Source organism: Lytechinus pictus, chromosome 3 (genome assembly GCF_037042905.1).
Source record: "Lytechinus pictus isolate F3 Inbred chromosome 3, Lp3.0, whole genome shotgun sequence".
Lineage (NCBI taxonomy): Eukaryota > Metazoa > Echinodermata > Echinoidea > Temnopleuroida > Toxopneustidae > Lytechinus > Lytechinus pictus.
In genome coordinates, this window is record NC_087247.1 from 20,919,019 (window position 1) to 20,945,730 (window position 26,712).

At 34.8% G+C, this 26,712-nt stretch overlaps 1 protein-coding gene across 2 annotated transcripts; it reads right to left on the minus strand.

Moving 5' to 3' along the window:
- Positions 1-377: 377 nt before the first annotated feature.
- LOC129257653 (programmed cell death 6-interacting protein-like) lies at positions 378-26,199 on the minus strand. 2 transcript variants are annotated; one of them, XM_064096610.1, is made up of 16 exons: positions 25,886-26,138; positions 22,017-22,071; positions 21,027-21,096; positions 20,454-20,581; positions 19,660-19,813; positions 17,411-17,637; positions 16,493-16,715; positions 16,032-16,155; positions 15,376-15,553; positions 14,581-14,802; positions 13,714-13,873; positions 13,090-13,238; positions 12,601-12,735; positions 9,585-9,750; positions 8,618-8,653; positions 378-4,621 (listed from the first exon to the last, which is right to left on the minus strand). In XM_064096610.1, exons 1-15 carry the CDS (start codon positions 26,086-26,088, stop codon positions 8,640-8,642), a joined length of 2,208 nt encoding a protein of 735 aa, XP_063952680.1. In that variant the 5' UTR covers positions 26,089-26,138; the 3' UTR covers positions 378-4,621; positions 8,618-8,639. The 2 variants fall into 2 exon arrangements, with proteins under 2 accessions (XP_063952680.1, XP_054752000.2); XM_054896025.2 differs by lacking the exon at positions 8,618-8,653 and having other exon boundaries at positions 25,886-26,199.
- Between the last annotated feature and the right edge of the window lie 513 nt (positions 26,200-26,712).

Genomic DNA, 26,712 nt, shown 5'->3' on the forward strand with positions numbered 1-26,712 from the left:
TTCTATACTTCTGTACAGAGGAAATTCACAAAATCTGAATAGATGAAAACAGTCCAAAAAAGGTGATAACAGCTTTAAGGCTAAACTCTCATATCCTGGTGTATTGATGATAGTGTTGTTGTTGTTGTTGATGACGATGATGATAATAGTGGATTTATGGTGATAAAAGATTGACTGTGATTATGATTTTGGTGACCATGACTGTAACATGAGGATATTAGTTAAAATACAATGTATTGTAATGAATGACTTGAATAACAATACTATAAAAGTAATCAGAAACATATATGATATTATATTAACATTCCTGTCTGTAACAAAATGTGATCAATAGCTCAAGAAGGCATTGATGAAGGAAACATAATAGAAGATTGTAATTAATTTCAAAGAGTTTTGAACATAAAGACTATTTTAATGATTTTTATAAGATAGAATAATCATTCTACAATAGACATTAATTAACATGGAATAGCATTCATATGCATACATACAAGCTACCATAATTATTTAAATCAAAAGTATCAAAATATATCTGATCTAATATCTGTCATCACATATGATATCATAGACAAGAACTGGACATGATACATTGTAGCAGCGTCACACAAAATTGATAGAAAAGGAGTATTCTACCACTGGCATTAACAACATAAAGAAGGAAAGATATTCATGATTATTTTATTCAAAGCAAAAAGTTCCATCTCAAAAAAAAAAAATGCTTCCATGTGACAATACAGAGTGTTCCAGTAAAAAAAAAGAAGCAACCCTCACCCCCTGAGCATTATCTTCTTTTAACCACAAATATAACAAATGAATGACACATTCATTGGTGGAAGCGCAGAGTCTCTACTTTCATCTGACGCAATTCATATGATGCCCATGTAATGCATGAATGAATAAAAACAAATGAAGAAAGAAGACCAAAATGTCATTTGTATCTGAATTGCAAAGAGAAAGACACATAAAATTTAACATCTGCTTTTTTATATACCTCAGTCTGTGACTTTGTTTTCACTAGTTGCTTCTAAAGCAATCGCATAGTGAACATGGCTGATGGTTGACAAAATGCACTGGTGAGCAAATAAAAGCATTAAGATATAGAACTTCGATAATCTAAGGTCATTTTCACATACTAAGGTTTCATTTCAAATATTACATATGAACTTTTTTATTCTTTACTCAACAAAGTTTTTTTTTCAACTCATGCATGAATTAAATGACCCATAAGTTGCCCCAAATGAACAAAGGGAGTCTACGCTTACCATGGTGTGACATTTTTTTATTACATTTGTATGATGACACATCGATAATTCTTGGTTTCCTTTTTTTCCTGGAATGCACTGTACGAGAGCCTCATATAACTTAATGCTGTCTGGTTCTGAAACAGTAACTTGGAGCAAGAAAACCGAAACATGATTTACCAATAATCTAATCTACGTATGTTTATCACATTTTCTCTTGTAACTCAAGCATGAGACGCGAGAGGATAGAGAATCTTCAAATTCAAATATGTTGAAATATCATAGATTTGGGGTGTGAACGATAAGAAGTATGGGCAAGTATGTTTCTTGATCAAGTCAAATTAGAGAATGATCATGCACAAAGTGTCACAGTCACACAGTGAAAATTCTTGATACCATCCAAATTTGTTACCTTTGGGTTGGTTTCATTAGTGGAACTGTAGCATAAAATGATGTTCCATTTACTTTACTGCATACCAGAATGTGACATGAACCAAGCCAAACCTGAAGATACAAACATTATTTCTATATTCATCCCATGAATCATCATGAAAGATATTAAATATCTCACACATATCCTGCCTATCTACTTAATCTAAAATTGTTCATGAGAAAAAAAAAATGCAAAGAAATTTAATTGAGACATTAAATGTCTACATACTAAGTTTCAATAGATATTCACTGGTTATACATCTACATAATAGAGTATTTTAATCATTTTCAGTCTACTACATGTATAACAGAGAATGTATAATGTCTTCATATGTTTAAATGATTTAGGAGTACAATAATAATCAAAAGTTTGCACTTTTTCCTGACAAACAGGCCTTTGCTTTGACACAGTCTTATCAACCCTAACAAAATAAAACAGACTTTTATAAAAATCCTTGGACTCATACTCAAGCAGTTATTTCCACTTCCCTTGTGATATAAGATTCTGGATAAGGATTCAGGGATAATGCAAGATATACACTGCATATATTCACTTCATAATGCTACCAATAATAACAAAACCATGGAATGATCATATATTGTAAGAACTTGTCATTTCCAGTGATTAACTACCAATTAACTATGTCATATCTAAAAAATGCTAACTTTTCTTTTAAAAATATGACTTGAGAAACTATTCTTAATATAAAACATTCTTTATTTAATATAATCACCTCATCTCTATCCCAACTCACATTACACTGAAATCAAATGTCACACAGTCTCCTCCGTCCTCACTCAATACAAATGATAGAATATGCACAACAAACTTTTCTGGTTTACCTAACAAGGGTGTCTCAAAATTGAATGAAAAATACTTTTAAAAAAATGGAAGGATTAAAGAAAACTAAGAGATTATGTGATCTCATAAACATGGATGTATAATTCAAAAAGAACTTAAAGGTAGTTCATTGGTGGTGGTGTTGGTGATATCGTGACATATGTGATAAAACTCAATTGCAAAGAGCATCAGTAGTACACTACATTTACATCATAATCAGAATTTTGGAGGATATTTATCAATATCATTTCAAAAGCTGGATTTAATACAATTACTTCATGTAATTCTTCTGAAAATGTTATTAGGAATGAAGTTTTCCTTGATTTAATTCCTTCTTCAAACCATACAACCAAAAATGGAAAAGAAAAGCAACACAAGAAAAATGTGATGTGTGACAGAAAATAAATAAAATAGACTCCCAATTGTCCTAAAATCTTTTAAATCCCCTACATTGCATAATGCTTAGTATTTATAAGTAAATACATAAAATACTAAAAAAGATAACGTATATGGTTATTTCATTTATCTATCAAAATATATTATAATTCAATGCACATTTTATTAGGCTAGATAGTGCATGGTGGCTTCACATGGGCAGTGTGGGTGCTACAAAGATAAATGCATTTTCAGAAAGGTAAGTTAAAATTAAATGGTGATTATCAATGAATAAGCGTTCCCTCAATTATCATACCTGTAATCTCTTAAATTGAAGTAGGCACACACAGGCTTATAATAAGTCAGCAATGATTTTAATATCTTACAAACAAAGCCGACAAATAGTCTCTACATTTAAAGCAAATGGCATTCATGACCTTATTCTTGTAGTTTTTATCAAATTTGCTCTAAGATGTTTGTTATACACATATATCTACCTAAATGTTCCAATACATTATTTCCCAGGTCTAACTATTATTATTGATCAAAATTTTTCAGATAAATGACATGTAAAATCACAATATTGTACATCACATCAAAGTATGCATTCAGACTAAACCTTTTTCTATTTTCTCCTACTTTTTTTAATATTAATTTTCAAGCTTGTTGAAATAGTTTTTTTCACCAAGCTGCACACAATAGAATATTTGTGATTTATGCCCAGACAAAAATTTGTAAATTACGAACCACCTCATTGGCAAGTAGATAAAGAATAACAGTACACACAATAATCTTTATACGTATGTGTTTTGATAGTCTTAACAACCCTCAGTAGAAAATACACAAAAGCTTATCTGATATATTTGACGTTCAATATTTAGTACTATCCTATTAGAATTCTTTTTGGCATTAATGTATGAAAGTAGTATATTAGTTGACTTTCTCAAATGACTTGTATACAAACACAACATTGGAAAGACTACATACAGCTACATCCAAGTGTAATTTTTAAATAAATGTACTAGTATATTTAACATATCAAGCAAGCATCTAAGAGTTTCATAAGGGGGTGGGGCATGTTGTAGGGCCTTACAACTTGATGCTTCATTTGAGCATCAAAGTACATATAAAAAATATAAGAGGCATCACTCCAAATAAAAGGTATATTTAGATATTTTCGTTAAATATGTAAATGCTATTGCAATTTGATGTCAAACAAAGAAAAGTGGTTGGAAATATTCTTTTGACATTTAGAAGGTCCAAACTTATCGTGGTGGTTGTTGTCCGTAGGGGTTGTATCCATACTGCTGCGGTGGCTGCTGTGGATAACCTTGTGTCTGTGTTGGATAGCCTTGCTGAGGTGGTGCCTGTCCAGGATAACCTGATGCAGGCGGCTGCTGGTACCCACCATAAGGGGGCTGCTGCTGCCCGTACCCCTGCTGAGGGTAACCTTGCTGGGGGTAGGTGCTTGGATTATAGGCTGGCATCGGGGTGGGCATGGGCATGGGGGCACCGCCATAGGGTGCATAAGACGGCATGGGTTGGTACTGGGGTGCTGAGCCAGGCTGCTGGGGATAACCACCGGGTACCGCTTGGGGTGGAGGTGCAGATGCTGCTGCTGCCATTGGTGGTGGTTGTTGAGGTGGTGGTGCTGCTTGCTGGGCTGGGGCCTGAGATGGAGGTGCACGGCTCACATTTGGAGGGGGTGGTCTCTCAGGTGGTACTCTTTGACCTGTTAAGATTGGGGGTGACACAAAGACAAAATAGTCTTAAAAATACACAGAACACAATAAGGGTACATTGTACAATGAAATGAATGCCCGAAAGAAATAAAAACAAATACAAAATACAATCTTCGTTTGAGAAAAAAAATAAAAATTCACAAGATTGATGAAAATTAAAACACTGAAGAGCTGAATGTAAAGTGACAAATATGGGATACATAAATGCACTAAAGGGAATGGTATCTTCAAAATTTCACTTAATGACTTTATAATAGGTGATGTAGAATTTGTTTATTTTTACATTTTTTTTCCATTTTTGCTTTTCTAAAAGCAATATGGTGATCATTCAACAGCTATCAAGTGAGCAATATATCCTTTCCTAGTTTTCACCAGGAAAAAACATTAAAGAAAATTATATTGCTCCATTCAATTGTACTTTGGCTATAATTCACTGAAGTTGGCAAAGCATTATACCAATTACTTGAAAAGCTACCAATCACTAATGCAATCCCATTTCTTGAATGTTAAATATCACCTTGAATTGCATGATTTGCATCTATAATCTGAGAAATCAGTAAAGCTCAGTAGCACTGTTAGCAGTAGCATCACATGCATGCAAGCAAACACAAATACATGACAGGCTGCTGTCATGGCCACAGAGTAAAACAAATACACACTGCACATGGAACAATAAACATAATTATCAGTGTCTTCTTTATTTCAACATACTGTACATAGTTGTGAATTATCTATTCATGCATATGTGTACCAATGAAGATAATATCAATACGTAAGTGTCCCAACTTGTTCCGCTTGTATGATCAAGGAGTGGTCACAGTGAAATCATAATGATGAGTAAAAGAAAATGATGAATGTTTATTAACCAATCATGTTCAATTGTGTTTAATAAAAAATGCAGAAAATTTTTGATATTCTCACTGAAAAAAAAAATTGTGCATGCTTGTACAGAAAATGACAAACTCTTTAGCTTCTCTCCAAAGAACATGGTTATAGCTCTACTAGGGACTAATACCTTAAAAATAGGTGGTTGTGCCATGGCTTCAAACAACATTTTTTTTTTTGAGGGTGTTGAAAAACCATAAATACAAACCCAAGGTAATTGTGAGTCTCATGACAAGTTGCATCTGAAATTTGGACATGTTCAAAATCCAGATGCAATCATTTGCAATATATTCACTTGAATTAGGAAGTACAACCAGTTGTGTGATTATTATACCAGTGATGCATAACATTGCCATATTGGATGATTAATTTCGATGCAAATGGCTGAATAGTACAGTCAGACTGAGGTCCCTATGCTAATGAGCAAAAAGGCCAGATTCATCCAAATCATCTCGTGGCTGAATCCTACTCCTTGCAAAATCTCGTGATTCGTGAGATTTTCTTTCTCTAAGAATGTACCTGTTTTAACCTCAAGTTAAATGAAATATTATTGCACCATCAGATAGAGTAAATGTTACTCTTTCATATTGGTCATTTATTTTGTATACAATATTTTGTTAAATAAGTAAATTTCTGGCCTGAGAATGTGCCTCAAAACTGAATTTTCTTCCTCTGCTTTCTTTTGCAAATTGTGCAAAACTTTTTATTTTGAGCCTCAACGATATCTATATCACCATAAAGCTGAACTTCTGTACTTTCTCACAATGCCACTCTTGATATGCAGCACCTTTTAATCGGGTCAAGATCACACTTTTCCCACCAAGGTACAAGACGAGATTTTTTAAATGTTGTACTTGCATGAAATCCAGAGTTCTGATTGGCTGGATAAGGTTCACAGAACAACAGGCGCGGGGTATTTGAGGAGATTACCACATGGGAAGTGTGACCTTCCCATGAACTCAGGCACTGGAACCATTGGAATTTCCCAGTGTGTGGTCTCTTTGACCAATCAGAGTGCAGTATTCTTGTTTTCAAGCTGCTTTATGTACTTGGCAAATGAAAAGTGTGATCTTGACCCGATTAAACCAATTCTTATTTTGAAACCTATATCATTTTAAAGCATACATATTCAGCTTTATCATGATCTAAAAATCATTCGGGCTCAAACAAAAATAAAGTGTGAAAATAGCAGCTTTTGTCAGGTGAAAATGATTATCTTATAGCATATTTTAGATCAGAATTTTTACCTATATTACAAAATTTTTGAATAAATTCAAACACATGACCTGAAAGAATGATTCTTCTTCTTTACAATGATACCAAATTCATGAAATTCGATGCACAATTAGAGCAGCAATGACCGAATGAAAAGAGGTGTTTTGGTCCGCATCAAGCTCATTAAATATGCAAAACATCTCACGTCATGAATATCACTTGGATGAAAGAAGCCACTTTCTTGGGACCTGCCGTCTGACTGAGTATTGTCAGGTCTTTCAGCATGCAAGCAGCCGCTAGAGATCGTTCTTGCAATCTATTGAGGCCAGACTTGCTACAACCTGGGGATTGAAGTTTGTTGCAGCAAGTCATGTAACATGAAAGTTGCATGAGGTCATACAACCAATGAAATAGGCTTTACTGTAGGACATGAGCATAATGAAATGTTTTCAAATCCAGGACCACCACTTTATCTCAAACTCTAAAGGAATTTATCATTTTCTTTGTACATCGCAACTTTGCAAGTATGCAAAACATCCACGATATTATCTCATTGCTTGTTGGTTAAAGTTATTATCATTTTGAAAAAAAAAAACCTGTCATAAATGAAAATAGATAATTACTTTTAAAACATTGATGAAGTAAATCTTATTTATGAAAAGATAATGAGGTCTAAACTATAACAAAAACTGTTAATTGAAGATGGTAATATAATACGTGTAAATGTACCCAGTATTAGTGCTGACTACATTGTAAAATAAAAAAACATGGAGATAAAACAAAATTTGCTGTTCTCTCTGCTGAATACTTTCCAACTGATCTCTCTGTATTGTGTCTATTTTTGTATGGAAACTGTACACAATCGTGTGAGTGTGGTGCATGTACATCATTTTGACCAACATACACAAGCTTGATTAATGCTACAGTGCAGAAATTGTTTAACTTATCTGAGGGAAGATAAGTTAATTACATACATGTACATGGAGGTGAGCGCAATAGGCACAATAAATATGATAAAAAATCAGGATTATTATTACAGTCTCACTAGAAAAATGTAATAAAGCAATATTCATTCAAATAAATAACCCATGAAGGTACAGTGTTCTATTATTGACTCCCAAATCACTTTTACTTCAGACTATGTTTGAATCTAAATAAAACACTAAAACATGAATATTTGGAGAGGTGGAAAGGAGAAATTTAGATATAAATCAAGATACACAGAACTAACAGTCTCAACATGATAAGACATCAGTGCCCAATTGGAATTGACTGCTAGCAGCTTGGATTCCAGGTATCAAGACTGACAAAGTGAGAGAAATATATTTTACAAAGAATAAAAAATATTCATGCAAAAACCAAAAGGAGATCTATATTCCAAACTAAATAAAACCACAGAAGCCATTAAGATGAATGACAGTGACATAGTCATTAGTGCTGTAGATCTGTCATTAAAATTATTTTGCAGACCTATTTACAGAGAAACAGAAGAAAAGATTTCAGCAGGTAGAATATGTTAAGCCCTTCCTACACCACACTACCCTCCTGCAATCCAATATTTAAAGCACAACAATTAGATGTAGAAAAGAATAAGAGCTCAAAGCAGCCTCCTTTGATGATAATAATCTTAAAGGTAATATACACAAGAGAAATTTGTTATGCACAAATCAACATCAAATAGTATGTAATATGTAATGCGATTTCATCGATCACTTCAAAATTGTGCATATTTCGAACCGCGGATCTTATACTTTCTATACTTCAGTTCAGCATCTAACTGCATGCATGATCTTCTGAATACATGTACTTTAAATACTGTATCATAGTCAGGTGGTGTAGTGCTTTGCGAACTCGACAGAAAGACAATGCCACAGAGGAATAACTACCTTATATTATCATTACTTCATTTCAGTGTCGATTACCTAAATGAAGAATAACATGAGAATGTGGTTTGTTTTGACAAGAAATATCTGATTTTTTTTATTTTGAAGGTACATAGATCAATAGCTTTAAAAAAAAGCATGCATAAACATGGTTCAATACACAAATGTCTTGGTCTGTTCCTATCATATTCAAAGGAGTGCTTCATAAGCTTGCAATCTAAATTTTTAAATAGATTCAGATGAGATATCCTTGACACAAACTCTATTCACTGTGAAAACAATGTTTTTATGAATCAATCCATGGTAACATAACTAAACAAAGTAGCATCCTCAAACTTTATCAATGGGCAAGATTTTGTTTGTGATCTTTGCACTTCTTAAAAAAAATATACTGCATTTTATCAAAATGAGCTGAAACAATACGTTGAGAGTTTGTTAGTGAAATAACAAAGTTTGGGGTTAATTTGATTATAATCAATTGTCATCATTTAACCAATTTACACCACTAAATGTAATTAAATCTATCCTAGCTTAAAAAAAATTATTCAGGGAGGAAATAGATAATGTGTTGAAAGACTGCAATCATATAATTCTAATATTAATGAAACAAAACAACTACACATTGCAACTATTATTGAAGATCCCTGAAAATGGAAATTGTGAATACAGATAAAACATCCTTAGGTATTTCAGTAAAAACATAATATATTTTCATAATGAATGAGCTACAAAAGCACACATAAAAAAAAAAGACAGCGATAGTATTATGCAGCATGAACCTATTTCATAAAGAGTTAAGGAAAGGAGGTGAGTGAGGGATGGAGAGAAAGGGAGGAAATGGGAGAAGAGGGGGGGGGGAGAGGGGAAGGAGAGGAAGAGAAGGGATTTAGGAGAAGTAGGATAAGAGGGGAGGAAAGAGAGGAGAAGAGAGGAAAGAGGACAGGAAAGGGGAGAGGGAGAGAAGTATTACCTGTGTTGTGATGTGTTGGAGCTGATGGTGGAGAAGTAGCAGATTGGTTGGCGATAGATTGGGTAAGATCCTTCAATAACTCCTCCTTTTCTGTCTTGCGAGCAAAGCACAGATCACTAACCTTGCTCTGGAATTTGACCAGGATTTGGGTCAGGTCATTGTAGAACTAAGGGAAGAAAGAAAGGAGAAAGTGAGTCACATGACAAATGACTGCCCATCTCCAGTTTGACAAATCACTTTCTATAATTTAAAATGACTTAAAACCTGGACAAAAATGACCAACTAAAACAAATTTAACAACTTGATGGAATGTAGAAAAAATTTCAGGGAGAGGTTCAAAGAATCGGGAGAAGTCAAGGCTGAAAGATTGAGGTTCACTCAAACATGTGATGTACATACTGTGCAAGGATTTAACAAAACATGGGTCTTTACTAAATTCTTGCATCTTGTGTTTGGTTGGGTTTGAGGCCCCTCCCTCAATGATTCGCGCAATATTTTCGCCGCACAAATTTTTTTTTGCGCAACTTTTGAGTCCAATTTTGCAATGCCCGGGTACGAGGTTCCAAAATCACACAACATTTTGTATGTGCATGTCAGACCAAAAATTGCTCAAAAACGTGATATCGTGTACAAAGTTAATGCAAATTGTGTTTTCAACCAAAAATCATAAATGTATGATTATTTTAAGTTTTGCTGGTCTAAATGGATTTGTATTATGCTGTTTACCATCTCAAAAGAGTCCCCGACAAAGTTCATTAAAAAAAACTATGAAAAACAAAAGGTCCAAAAACAAAGAAATACATAAGAAATTGCAAAAAACAATATAATACATTAGAAATTGATCTGATATCGCAATTTTTTTCATGTACCTTGCTAAGAACACTGTAAAGAGTTTCTCTACCAAAAAATAAGAACATTTAGAGCTTTATCTAGGGAGTTAGAGGAAAAAGTATGATTTCGCATACTAATTACGCATATATTAGCATAATCACTTGATAGAGATTTGCATGAAATAACTCACTATACAATTTTGTAGATGATGTCCCAGACAACCTGCGTATTAATTTTCGGCGCGATCGCGCGATCAACAGCTGAGATCTCAAGGGGGTTGCATGAAATAAATCACTATACAATTTTGTAGATCATATCCCAGACAACCTGCATGTCAATGAACTCCCAAAATATCCCAGCCTAGATAGGGTTAACAAATTAATATTTTGATAGTTGGTAGAGAATTAATTACTTTTTCAAATGAGCTAATCCAATTAAGATAAGGTTTTAACTGGATATATGGTAATCGAAGTGATTTTTCAAATGTGATGTCGCTTCAAGGCCATACTAATTCAACATTATAACGATGACTATAAAGTGGATCCTAATTAAACAAGTGGAATGCCTCTGGCGGTCTCACCTGCATCATGCGATTCAATATAGCAGCAGTGCTGACTTTGAAAAACAACCTTTAATAATCATTCACAAAAAACACCATTCATATGATACAATACTACGTTTATTGACATTTGACCTTGATAATGTGACCTAAAACTTGTCAGTGATACTTGATTACCCCTATATCCACATTTTATACACTATATCTATAAACTTTTAAAGTTATGACAGCAATCTAATAATTACCTCTAAAATGGCCAAAGTTCAATGACCTTTAACTTTGGTCATGTGACCTGAAACTCGCATGAGATGTTCAGTGATACTTGACGGCTCTTATGTCCAAGTTTTATGAACTAGACCAATATACTTACAGAGTTATGATGGTAATTAAACAAATACCCCCAACATGGCCAATATCCATTGACCTTGGTCAAGTGACCTGAAACTCGCACAAGATGTTCAGTGATACTTGGTTACTATTATGTCCATGTTTTATGATCTAGACCAATACACTTACAGAGATATGATGGTAATTCAACAAAAAAAAAAAAAACATGGCCAAAGTTCATTGACCTTACATGACCTTTGACCTTGATCATGTGACCTGAAACTCGCACAGGATGTTCAGTGATACTTGATTACTCTTATGTCCAAGTTTCATGAGTCAGATCCATAAACTTTCAAAGTTATGATTGTAATTCAACAGATTCCCCCATTATGGCCAAAGTTCATTGACCTTTGACATTGGTCATGTGACCTGAAATGCGCACAGGATGTTCAGTGATACTTGATTACTCTCATGTCCAAGTTTTATGAACTAGACCAATATACTCTCAAAGTTATGATGGTAAATCAACAAATACCCCCAATTTGGCCAAAGTTCATTGACCCTAAATGACCTTTGACCTTAATCATGTGACCTGAAACTTGCACACGATGTTCAGTGATACTTGATTACTATTATGTCCAAGTTTCATGAACTAGGTCCATATATTTTGGAAGTTATGATGACATTTCAAAAACTTAACCTTAGGTTAAGATTTTGATGTTGATTCCCCCAACATGGTCAAAGTTCATTGACCCTAAATGACCTTTGACCTTAATCATGTGACATGAAACTCAGTAATACTTGATTAACCTTATGGCCAAGTTTCGTGATCAAGGTCCATATACTTTCTAAGTTATGCTGTCATTTCAAAAACTTAACCTTCGGTTAAGATTTGGTGTTGACGACGCCGCCGCTGCCGCCGTCGGAAAAGCGGCGCCTACAGTCTCACTCTGCTATGCAGGTGAGATAATAAATGGCTGAATGCACGCACATGACCAGGCATTTACTTTGCCTAGTGTGTGAGTTTACTTTCAATGACCAGTTATGTGCATTCACAAGTAAATAGTAATGACTGGACATGGATTGGAGATGAGGACAATTATTCAAATAATGGAATAAAACAAATAATACACATCATCTTGCTCAGGCATTGATATAATTACCCACACTCATTTCATTTTAAACAGTTGAACAATTGTGCATGAAATTCTTACTAATGCCCCTGCTGATGTGCATCATTTGTATACAAACTCACAACCTTCTACGACTTGTCATTGACATCAATTTTCTATATCTCACCTTGGTCCCTTCTATAAGATTTGATGTAAGCTCCATGTAGCTGTCATAAGCAACAGCAAGCTTTTTCATCATCCCTTCCCTTTCCTGGGCGCCTGTATTGCTATCCTTGGCTGAACAAAACCTTGTGTTAGCATCCTAATGCATAGAATAGTTGGAAAAAAAGGTATCAAAGTAAGAAAGTATTTATTGAATAGAATTTCGCTTTTCCCCCTCCTTCAAAAACTATCTAAAATCAAGAGAAACTCAGTAACAATATTACTAAACATACACGCAGATGAATTTCGACTGCTTGCTGGTGAAATTATCATCACCATGCTCATCAATGATTTTGTTGAATTTTGCAAAATATAACCTAATTGTTAAGTAAAAGTACATCATGAAAATTCAGATGTTGTGTAATATACACCCCCTTTTATCTCTCTCTCTCTCTCTCTGCAGATATTTCCTCTTTTTTTTAAAGGATAGGAATGAAAATAAATGAATGAGAACCTGAATATTGTTGAGAACAGTCTCTTGTTTGTGAACACTCTCCTGAACCTGTTGAATGAGGCCGCTATATATCTGATCAATAGTAGCATTGGACATTGCATCTTCATTGATTACACCATCTGAGGCTAGCGCCTGCAGGAACTTGGATTCTAGAGGGACAGATAAAAAGATAAACATGTCCATTTACCACAGAAAAATTCCATTGAAACATAATTAAGACAGCAATAGCAATTACATGTATAGGGTGTACATTCAACTGGATTTACCGGTACTTGCATTTGCAAGCTAGAAATTTGTCTTCCTAATCTTGTAAATTTACAAGAGAAAATAGAGGCATTTGGACAGCTAGTGAAAAAACATTTGCTCCTGCGACATTTGCTCCGGTCTTATCATCTCAGAGGGCATAGGGTTAGAGTTAGGGTTGTAATAGAGTATTTGGTTCTGAATGATGTAAATACAAGGATTAGGGTTCATTTAGTTATGGAGGTTAGGTTTTATGTTTGGCTTAATAACGTGCAGAGTTTCCATCCGAGCAATTGTCACTGGAGAGAATGACATTGGAACAGGACAGGTGGTCTTTGTGGACAGGCTGCAAAAGGCTGTTTGACTACAAAGAGAACTTACGCATATCTACAGTAGCACTCTTAATCTCATTCTCCAAGACTTCTCTAACAGTCTTGATTTCATCCACTGCTGTCATGAGCTGTCTCAGTTCCTGTACTGCAGGAGACCCCTGGGCTGCAACAGCTCCACTGGCTGATGGAAGTGAAGCTGCTATATCAGCCTGAGGAATAAATAATATAGGTCACATATATCAAGTATTGAATTGCCTTCAATATTAGCATCAATGGCTGATAGGATCAACAATTTCTCATCACTAAATTTAATCATGTTCTTAAATGCTTTAAAGCCTGTACAGATCTCGTAATTGTTACATAACAACTTCACAAACTGAAAATATGAAATCAATACATTTTCTTATATCACTTGATTAATATTGATAATTTGACCTACAGAAATATTGCCCTAAATTAAGGATTAGGACAAGCATCAATATTGATATGTAACAAATTAGCATAATCAAAACTTGATTCAGAAAGGGTTTGTACTTCTTATCCAACTCTAACACTAAAGTGCCCCCCCCCCAAAAAAAAAAAAAAAAATTAACAAATGAGAACATGATCCTAATCAAAGGGTTCCACTCTTCTTTGGTTAGGAATCCCAAATCGACCTCTGTACTAAAACTTGTTCGATTTGGGCGAAAAATGTATCCAGAGCACCTGCTATTAATGCTGAGCCATGCTTATCAATACTTAATTAAAACAGGTTTAAAAAAGACGGAAAAGAGGGAAGTCTTTTATATAATGATACTAAAAATTTCTCTGTTGATATGACAAGCAATACAATAATCTATTATAAGAATAATAAATATGTTGATAAATGATCAGTTTTGTTTGTAATGGGTCAGAATTTATACCAACATTCCCTTACCTCACTCTTTGTTAGTATAACAATAAACTGTCTGTTCTCGTTATACTTTCCCTTGACAACAGAATCGGCCTGCACGGCATTATCCAGAATGGTTCTATACTTCTTAGATTCTTCCCTCAGGGCTGTTGTTAGCTGTGGAGATGGAACACGGGTCCATTTATCCTTGAAACGTTCCTTCATCTGCCTATCACTTTGTTCCTCATCATCCAGTTGACGGATGGCCTGTATTTACAATCATTCAAGTACATAAATTTGATTATTAACCAGCATTTTAAATTATTTAAATTACTACAATTTGTTCAATTTCTTTTCTTTCTTATATCATTATTTTGTTTTTACATGCCATACTGCCATCAGATGATAATTACACATCAATAAATTTCTTCAACTGTAGAATACACATGTACCGGTTTTTCAAGATGTATTGAAAAGTACTGAGCAGGTTGTCTTATTTGTGATTAATTTTCTAAAACCTGTGGCAATTCAAAGAAACTGCTTTTAAAAAAGTATTATACAATCATATTATGTCATACTTACAGCCACATGGCAGAAAAAATCATTGTGTATTATAGTTATCATAAAGAAAAAGTCCATATCAAAACATGGCATGAATATCTAATTCCTTGTCTGGGAATTCTACTTCACTGTCTATACCAAGTATAGTTAACATGCTTGTCCTTCGTACGTAACAAAGTGATAATATCAACCTTATAAGCAGCAGATTGAAATGTATGAATTTTGAGATACAAGGTTTTTATCAACCCAGCAACGAAATATCTGATATCCGGTATTTACCTCATCCAAAATCTCTCTATTCCTCTGAAGGAGATCCGGTAGTTCATTGAACAATTTGTCTATGTACTGTATTCCTCCTTTCTCTTTGATGGCTTGAGACTTCTCTAAGACTGACCTGGGAACCGAGTCTCCTTTAAGATCCTCTATGGATGCAGGTAGGTTGAGGGATGATAGGACACTGTTAAGAGAAGTATAGTTGGAGTTTATTGGTAAATTACATGACACTCTAAGGAGGGGGGGGGGCAAGAAACATGGAATTGCCAGTTGACTAGAGGCCTCAAACCAATCTTAAATTTTGCAATGGATTGCTGACCAGCTTCTCACAACATAGTATATATAATTTGCTATGAGTAAGAACCATTTAATCTATACAACTGATTGCAAATTACATTTCCTGTAACACCCCCTTAGTGAGGTATGGCAATACAAATCATCCAGCAATAGCAATGACTGCCTTTTTCTATTACTAAACATTTGCATAAATGCCATACACCTACGTCATAACATAAATACATTACATCTAACTGAACTATTTCTGAATTGCCAATGTTGGTAGTATACCCTGCACATTCAAGTTGACAAATACCTAATAACATTTCAATCTCACAGTTTATTGAATATCACTGAAATTTTGAGATTGGCTTTGCTTTGCTTACCCATTCATGAGTTGAGTGGCCTCTCGTAGCTTCCCAATTTCTCTGTTGACAACCTCTGCCTTACGGTTCTCATAGGCAATGGTTGCATTGTGGACACTTAATGGAACCAGTGATGTAAACAGGTCTAAGAAAAGCAACCAATGAGGGAACATTACTGTACAATCAACTAAGTCTTGTATAACTGTACAAGCCAGCCAAATCAAAGGCATTTTTTATATCTACCAAATTTCAGACATGCTTGAAGGACAGTGTGCATACAAGTGGAAACTTCTTCATGATCTATATTGGCAGATAAATAAATAAATCAGAAAGTAATGAAGGTTTGAAGAATTCAAGAGGCAAATGGCTGAATTTGTGATGTCACTGGGACTTAAGGGTGTGCTATTCACACAGATAAAATGCAAATGAAGGATGAACAAAACATATCTGTCTTCTGTACTATTCTACTACTAATATCTCACCAGTTGATTCTGGAGATAATGGTGCGGAGAATTCAGTGGGTTTGGCAATCTGAGCTGTGCCTGGTTTACTGAGTTGAGCTACAGAGGGTACGACATCGTGATAGATGAAATCATTGTCCTTCTTGACAGCTTTAAGTTCTTGGTTGACTCTGGCAGCGAAGTCCTTCGTGTCAATGGACTGTCCCCCTTTTCTTTCAACTTCTGCCAACAGATCACTTGCATGCTAGAAATAATAAACAAATAAAATGATTAACAATAACCCCTGCTAACTAAAGTCTGTAATTCAGTATCAGAATACCATGCAATCAAGAAAGATTTCCTTCTGTTGGCTGCTATGTTCAGCGTTTCTAACATATCAATCAATCAATCAATCAATCAATTCATCATATTCATTTCTAAAGCAAAGCTTTGTGATTCAAACAACAATTTTCAATGAAGCAAAAAAAATCCACCTACCACCAGTTGTAGAAATAATTAATACAAATGTATGAAGACTGGATTCTCATTCATTCTTTCAACCACAAACAAACATGACGACAAATTTTCACTTCATCTCAAGGAAAGGCACATCCATAGATTCCAAATGAAGGAACCATTCCACAGGGTAGAATATCTTTGGATATATTATTTTCTTTTTTAACATTATTAACTTGTGCTTATTTGTGTAAGCAATTTTCAAAATTATAAAGCATTACTTGGTTTTCATTTGCCATTATGGCAACTACCATAAAACAGGGCTCAGCAGCCAATCACAAATCAAGGTTTCCATGGATGATACAATAATGGCAAAGTTACAACAGTGAAACAAGCCCCTGAACTTGCTAAGATGACATGATAACATTTCACCCTTTAATTAAAAAAAAAAAAAGATTTCTCTAAAAATCATGGCTCACTTAAACTGCTGGTACTTCCACTCACCATCAGCCGTGCAACTTCTTGACCAAAAGACTTGGAAGTTCGTGAAACCAGGGCCTGATGGTACTCTGAGATGGCATGCGTGTAGTATTGTTTAGCAAGTGCGGTGGGGATCCATTCCTTGGGTAAGATACCCCTATTTGATGACACGCTAAGGTTTTTGGCTGCCTCCTGATACAGCTCACTAGCAGACAGTGCAATCTTAGAAACTGTCATGTCCTTCATCTTATCTTTGGATCAATGGCGAAAACAAAATATTAGTAAGATGATGATGAGGAGGAGGATGGTGATGCTGAAGATGGAGGTCTCCCACATCTTAAAATGTATTATGTTGATATAATGTATAGCATTCATGAGGCGCCGATTATCTAGTTGCCTATTCAATGGCGCAATAAATATTACCCTGGCTTTAGCTCCAGCTGCTAAAGGTGCTTGATGCCTTCAAGGAATAAATCCTGCCAGGTACCCATTCACCTCACCTGGGTTGAGTGCAACAGTGTGGGTGAATTTCTTGCTGAAGTAAAACACGCCATGGCTAGGAATCGAACCCACGTCCCTCTGATTGAAAGACGAGAGTCATAACCACTCGACCATGACGCCCCCACTGTATATATATTTTTTTTCTGCTATTTGTTTTAATAATTAAAAAAAAAATAATTTATCAGGTATAATTATATTTCAATTAGAATATTAGAATGTATGTATGCATATGTAATTCATTATGTCATTTGCTTATTGTAATGTTTTGCTGAGAAAAAATGATTACACTTGTAAGTTGTATATACTTTTGTTATTTGAATGTGGAAATAAATAAATCAAATCAAATCAATGATGATGATAAGCAGGCCTGGAAGTAAACATCGATTGATCGAATGGTTCAAATGGCTTGCAGCCGATCGCTAATCGATTAGCAAAATTTCCACTGTTCGAATGTTCGGCAGACCCCGATTAGACACTTGGGATAACTCAAATACTCAAGTAATAGTAACAAAATGACAAGATAAAAGTGACAACAATTGCTTTTAACTACTTGATACAGGTTTAAAAATGATGTTACCGATGTAATTTGTCCAAAATGAACAATGGTTGTATCACATTCACTGTTAAACACCAACCTGAAAGAGGTCAGAAAATTTAAATCCCACCTGGCCTTGCATGCCCTCAATACACAATGTATGTTGTATGCATAGGTGTATATAACTATGGTTGCATGTCTGTGTGCTTAAAACAGAAAGTACACACACAAACAACTGCATGAAGCTGAATTGAGCCAATATGTGATAGGACATTCGATGGCCAATGAAACTTTTGGGAGACAAAGAAGAAGCCACGTAAGGTTGTGATTTCAGAAACAAATTGACCCCTCCCCATCTCTGTTTGTGGGTGTGTGTGTGTGAGAGAGAGAGATAGCGGTGGAAGCAAGAATTCTTGTCATGTTTCAAAACAATGCAATCTCTTTTTGCCCCGGCCCCTCCCCCACTCACACAATCAAAACAACATTCCAAAACGCGTCATCACCTAATTATAGATGTCGCTAGTCTCCCAAAATAGACCCAGTTAAAGGTTCAAATGAGGTACTTCAAATGAAAAATATTTTGCAAAATATGTTTAACATCGTAGGCAGTGCCACAGGTGCGGATTGGGGCATGGTGTGGGCAATGGATGAAATCTTTCAATAGGTAAAAGGTACCACATGTGTGTCTGTCTCAAAGAATACTTCATGAATGAGTTGCTTACAGAGATGTAAATTGGACCTAAGACTGTAGGCTGATTCATTCATATGCAGGGGTGTTGCACTTGGAGGGATGCATAATACAAGCATTGATTTAGGAAAGATTTTTCATTGGAACAATTAAGTGAAAGTTTAAATCTCATTTCATATAGTTTCTTTTGAAATAGAAATCAAAGCGAAGGGGCTTACTTTCATTTATAAAGAACATATAATACTCCACCCTAGATGTTATTGAAACCCTGTTTGGGAGGTATTCATAACTAGGTCAACTATTTGCTTAGGAGACGATCTTCCCGACAAACAATCAAATGATTCGATTGTTTTTTTCAGGAAATAATTGAATGGTAAAATTGACATTCGTCCCAGGCCTAATGATGAGGATGATGATGATGAATGATGATGATGATGATAATGATAAAACTAATTAAAAAAATAATGATAAAAGGAATAATAATATCAATGATGATGACATCAAACATAATGCACCACATTCATTGTACAGTTTATAAAATATATTTACCATTTCTAGCCTTCCTCAGAAAGCACTCCTGAGCCTGAGCAAGCATGAGAGAGATAAGGGCACCAAGACATTCACTTTGCATGTCATAGGTATCAACCGTCTGAACAGCAGAGTACACAGAATTCTTGATGTATTGGAAAATACCAGCTGCACTCTGGCAATAAAATCATATATGAAGAATATAATTGAAATATCAGACTTAATTGAGTCGCAAAGATTAACCCTAATAGTCCTGGGGGAGAGGGGTGGGGGAAGGGGTGGCAAATTGCCCCCTCAATTATTGTTTCCAATAAATATTTATAGTTCGAGGATCATGCTACATCGTTTCATGGCTATTTTCTTTCTAGTCTTCTAGTCTTGAGCAACTTTTGAACTATATTTACAAAGCCAGGGTATGAAATATACACAACATTATTAAAGTGCATGTCAGACCCAAATTTATTTAGACTTCAATTTTGTGATTCCATGTATAATGTCAATACAAAATTGTGGTTTCAGCTAAATAAGTGATAATTTTTGCTGAAGTTTTATTGGTAAAAGTCATTTAATCTGATGCTTTTGAGACTTAAGTCTTCAAAACTGGCATCCCTGGGTACCAGTATTAAAGAAAAATCAGAGGAGTTAGCACTTATGTCTCAGTCTCACGTAATCTTTAAATTCTTTATCACTCCAATCTGCAGTGCAAGTTTAGCAAATCCTTTCAAATGGGTGGAAAAGTGAAAGCCAAACTGTTAGTCATTCCTTTGTTGTTATACTTTTTGATATAAAGCAATAAGCAAACTCAGCATACATACCGAGAAATGCTTTGCAGCCTTTTTTATACTATCATCATCATCTACACTCTGCAAAGCTCCGACCTGGCTGTTCATTGCCGCAATATTGAAGAGAACACACATCTTCTCAAAGGCAGCAGTATGTGCAGCTAGAACAGCAAGAAAAGTAATCAAAACAATTGTAATACTGTAGTCAATAAATATTACATCAAAACACTGTTTCAATGAAGTGATTTCAGAATAAAATACGTTTCTTCATTCACTCTCATACTACTTCAAAGCCATCTCAGTCATTGTTAGAGTACAATATCAGTAGACTATGCTATAGCCAAACTTCAGCTGACATAACAAGAATCGTCCTAGATGGATTAGGTCCAAAACTCCAATGTAGTAAAAACTTCAAATGGTTATTCAGCCATCAATGACTCCATTTGACCTTTGCTCTAATGAGAGATTATTTTCACTATTTTAGGAAATGGAACTGCATTGAATCCATTGTGCATTCAGCAATCACTTCTCATCTCAATTCCATAGTACTAAAATTTGAAACTAGATTAAATACAAAAATAATGGCTAAAAAGTAAAAATTCTTACATTGTTTCCTAGCTCCACTCAAGATAGATCCTTTGTCAAAGGCATCCTGCCAGCTAAATTTCACAGTAACCTATTAAAAATGATGACAGTATAAAGAGATTTTTACATTTGACAATATTAAGAAGTAAAGGCCGCATTACACAAGTAGCATACTCCCATTTTTTTTCACTTCATGTACATGTATTTCTTTGATAGGGACAAAAATATATTAAATAAGCCAGTTCGTAGTTCCTTTCTGCGCGTGATCAAAAGATTCTACGCATGATCAGAGGAAGGTCATTTGTACTAAAGTGACATGGTGGTTTAAAATCTAATGAGATAAGCACCAACTTTGATGTCTTGATTATTCATATATTCTTTTGAATTGTGGTTTTCATTTTTCACAAAAAACAACAATGCGTCCACGAACGACTAGTATTTCACAGTTTGCCAAGTACATTGTGCAACATTATGATATGCATTCAAAGTAGGAATGCAACAAATAACTTCATAAAAAGTTCATTGGTGTGCTATTCTAGTCACCTGGTCTATTAAATTTCTTCATCCTGCTATGTAAGGCAAGCTTACGTAATATCTTGCTTTGAAATCTGCCTATCACAATGAAAGAAATGAAAGGTCATTTGACCAAATTGTCCATGAAGTAACTACAAACTGGTCTATACACAAATCATGAACAACTTTGTAAACGTTGAACAATTTGATTCATTTTGCTTATTTTTAAGTTATCTGATTACTTTCTATTAAATAGAGAGATATGAATTTACACAAGCATTTTACAAATAGCCTACAACATTAATTCTTCAGCCACTAAAATTTGGAAAATGAGATATTTGAAAATTTTCAACATGATATGTCTTGATGTTTTATATTCCATTTTTTTTTAATGAGAACTTCATGATTTCTACATACGCTCTTAATTGAAATCTAAACCTCTACATTTCTGTTTATAAGTACACAGAATGACATCCTTTGAAAATTGTTAAACTTTACCTGGCCTTGCATGATAGGAAGTTTTGCATCGATTGCACAAAGCTGGTCATAATACCTGCATAGAAGATGTAAACAGAATAAATTCGGTATATTACAAAAGAAACTATTCATGCCAATGGTTCAAAAAGAAATTTATTTAAGTAATCAATGTTTAGTCAGGTTAATATAACTTTGACACACTTGCAGTCTGCAAAAAAAAACTTTTACAAAGACCCCTGTCAACAAAATCCATTCACATGCAAGATAGTTGAAGCAGTGGTCACCTGCCTCGGCCTCATGCCCGTTCGCACATGCTTTAAGAACTGCTGTAGTGACGATGGCCCTCTTGGCTTCCCATACTAGGCATACACAAGTGTGCACTTCTGTGGGTGAGAGTTTATCAGAGGTACTGTGTCAGTTTTTAATTAGATCAGTTGCAGTCACAGTTAATTCAACTGTTCATAATTACAGTGTATATTGTTTAATAATTGGAGTTTGATGGTATGAATCATGCTCAGATTAGGCAGGAGCAGTGTTATAGCCTGAGACCTAAGCACCTTACTTTTAGTTTCCACTATATCACTTGTATACTGTGTTCAAAAGATACATTGAATTCTTTTCATTGTTTTCTTATTAAAGGTCAAGTCCACACCAGCTAAATGTTGGTTTTGATGAATAGAGAAAAATCAAACTAGCATAACGCTGAAAATTTCATCGAAATTGGATGTAAAATTAGAAAGTTATGTCATTTAAAAGTTTTGCTTATTTTCCCAAACAGAATATGCACAACTAATGAGACAGTTGATGATGTCCCTCACTCACTATTTCTTTTGTTTTTTGTTTGAATGATACAATATTTCATTTTTACAGATTTGACAATAAGGATCAACCTGACTGAACCATATACATGTATTAAAACAATGCTAATTCCACATTTTCAGGGAGGAATTAATCTTTGTTTCAGATGACAATGAGGAGAAAATTAGAACATTCCATATTTCATACAAAAGAAATAGTGAGTGGATGACATCATCAGTCTCCTCATTTGCATACTGACCAGGATATGCATAGGCCTATAGCTGTTTTGTGAAGTAAAGTGAAACTTTAAAATTTTGTAACTTTCTAATTTTATATCTGATTTTGATAAAAAAATTTAGTGTTATGCTTGTTGGATTTTTCTCTTTTTATTCAAATCAACTTTTGTTTGGGGTGGACTTTCCCTTTGAAAAGAGAGTTTCTGTGCTACAATTTGACTTCAAATCAAGAGGGCCTTACAAAAATATGCTCAAAATTACAGTTTGAAACATGACACCCTTCTGATTGTTAGTGCCTTTTTCATAGTTTTTTAAAATCTTTAGTCTCAGAATTGATGGAAACATGAAATTTCCTTTAAAAAAGTAGGATACTATCTTTTTTTGTATGCTTGGATAAGTTTGGAAAAGTTTATCGGACACTTTAATTTAGGAAAAATGGGTGCAAAGAATTTAGACAACGAACTTAGCTCATTGACTTTACACATTACAGTGTTAAAAATACATGGGAGCAGTGAGCAATTTTGCTCTCATCTGCTTTGGGATCGCCCTCGCAACTGCCTAAAACTGCCAAGTACAGAGTAAATCCCAACACGAAAATCGCTCTCATCCACGCCCGTCCAGTCTCCCATCCCTGCCTTCATAGTAGCCAGACAGCCAGGCCAGCACAGCTGCAGTTTTTACTGGCACATGCATCGTTGATTTCTGCCATGTTACTGAGTGAACTTAAACTCAATCACGGGCGCAGCACTTCAGAAAAATGTGTATCGAGGACTTTCAAACTCTGATATCCAGGGGGTACTATTCATCAAAATGCTGCACAGCACATACAGAAAAATTCGTTTTTTTATTTTCATTCTAAAGATACGATCCTGAATTTGCGAGAAAATAAGTTCGCGAACTTAAAAAAATCACAATTTTTTTTCAATTTAGCGCATTTTTCGGTGACCCCGCTTCTTAAATCTGAAGTCAAAAGTGCTCTGGAAATATGATACAGGTCCCGCAATTTGAAGGGTAAAATAAGGATTTTCAGTAGAGATTGTGGTGAGTGAGTGCCTGGGTGTATTTGGTGTGTGTTGCGCCAGTTGCAGTGATGATTGACTGTGTTGCACTCAGTGGCTGCTGGCGTGGCTTGTGAAATAATGAAAAGTGGAAATATTAATTTTAGCTTTAAAGTTTCAGGCTGGGGTGCATTCAATATTTCATAAAATAATTTTAAAGTGAGTTTTTGATTTATCAAATAAGAAATTAAAAATTATGAAAAGGTTTCGTCTAACAGTAGAGGCGCACGGCCAATATTTGAGACTGTCTCCAATGTGGGAGATTATCTCCAATATCAGAGACTTTTGTAAAGAATTTGGGTATCCAATTTCAGAGACAGTCTCCAGTTTTGGAGATCAATTTCCTTTGTTTACATTTGCTGCAAAAGAATTACCTTGGCGGCAAATAAAAATGTGATAAGCAGATTCCTCATGAAAAATTACCCCTTTTCACCATCTGATCTACTTTAAACATTCATTGTCTACTTTTGTTTTGATAAGGATTTTTGTTGTCAATCACACACAAAACAAATGGGCTTCTGACCTCATCGAGACAAAATTTTGGGTGGAAAAAATCATGTTTTTGTTGGTGTTGTTTCTTTTGTCCTTTTGCAAAGCAAGTCTCCAATGTGGGAGATTGTCTCCCCTATTGGAGAGAGTCTCCCATATTGGCCGTGCGTAGCCAGGCGGCTTCTCGAGAGTAAAAATCATTTACTAACGTAAGGTTACTCTCATACGAAGCCAGGGCTTCTACCTCATAGACCCACACAAAGGAAGCCAAAACCTGAAACTTTCACCCCTGAGATTTCTACTTTCCTTCTAAAAGATCTAGCTCTAAATCATGTACATGGGATAAAACTTCATTTCCGATATTTCTACGCTCTCGTTATTTTTAAAACAAGAATTCATCAAAAAAATGAAAAAATATTGTGAAAAGATGGAAGGGACTTGCCCGATGTTTACGCCGCCATCTTGTTTCTTATTGTACTTCCCCAACGTTACGCGACGCTCGCGTCCGTAACGTTGGGGAAGTACAGGTTTTGGTTTCCTTTGTGTGGGTCTATGAGGTAGAAGCCCTGGCTTTGTATGAGAGTAACCTTACGTTAGTAAATGATTTTTACTCTCTAGAAGACGCCTGGCTAGCCGTACGCCTCTACTGTCTAAGACTCTTAGTCTTAGTAAGAGCAAATTTTGTTCAAATTTGATTTAAACTTCATCCTTCCTTAATTATGCTAAATTCAATATGATGGACAAAATTCTAAGTTAGAAGTAGCTCATCCAGGTAATTCACGAACAATAAACATCAAATGAACAACAATAAATTAAATAATCATTAAACTAACAGAATTATAGTTAAGTCACCACTCCATTCACTGCCGTTTATTTTGTCATTGGCAGCGACTTCTTTCCTCTCTCACTGACTTTGTACACAACGATCGCACACACACGTGAAGAGAGGTGACTTATTTCAGGATAAGGCCCATTAAATAATAAATGACAATGTCAATGAAGAAAAAATGGATAGCAAATTAGATTAAAATTAAAATAAACAATTAAAATTGATTTAAAATTTAAATCAATTTAAAAGCAACTTCAAGCAGGACAAACATTGTCATGATTGTGAACAGCATGATGTGAAACCAAGCGCCGAATCATTAAAAAAAATGATTCTGGAAAACGGAAAATGGCTCTGGTAAATGAATTTTTTTTTTACGATGGCTCCCTAAAAAAAAGTATTTCTTCAGTCACTGGGATTGACGTCCGGTTTAGTTTTGCCCACATCAATTGAATCATGTGGGACTGAATTCAGGAGTCTTACTTTGCCAGCGTATCCAGAGAAGTTGCATGTTTATCCAGTTTCCTACACACAGCGTTGGTCCTTTGTTTTGAAAATTCTTTAATTTGGGAATTAACGTCCTCCAATTCCACATCTGAATAAGTATTCTTAATGAAGTTCTGAAAAGGTCTTTGCAGCTCCACTTCGGAGCTATTTTTTGGAGGAACAGCAAGATAATTCGCCATTTTGATATTCTTGTATTTCAGACCCCAGTTGCTCCCAATACGTACACACAAGACATAGCTCGTATAAATATACGGGATCATAATTTAAATAGAGCCCTCGAATTAGACTATGTGTGAGTTTGCATTTTGTTTCATGCTTTGAAAAAAGGTATGACGTGATGCTTGTTTTTAATCACGGGAAGATTACTCAGTCTAAAGATCTATAGTCTAACGTACGTAAGATGAGCATTAGAATTTGGATAGGGATAGATGAATAATAGAAGATAGACAATTTATTTTAAAACAGTAAAAATAAATATAAAAGAAATAGGCCTATATGTTAGAATTTTTCTTCTATATATAATAGAAGATATGTATATATATATATATATATATATATAACATAAAAAAAACAACAGAAGAACGAATATGTGAAATAATAACTGTATACAAGATCACAAGAGGAGGAGGATGAGCCGGGAGCAAGAACGAAAATGTTAAAACAATAACTGCAGGTCATTAAAAAAAAACATGAAGGAGGACTCAGGAGGAGAAGTTCGAAGAAGAAGATGACTCAGTCTATCGCAAATATAATATATATAAAACAAAAAAAAACATAAGAACTGTTACAATTAAGGTCATAAA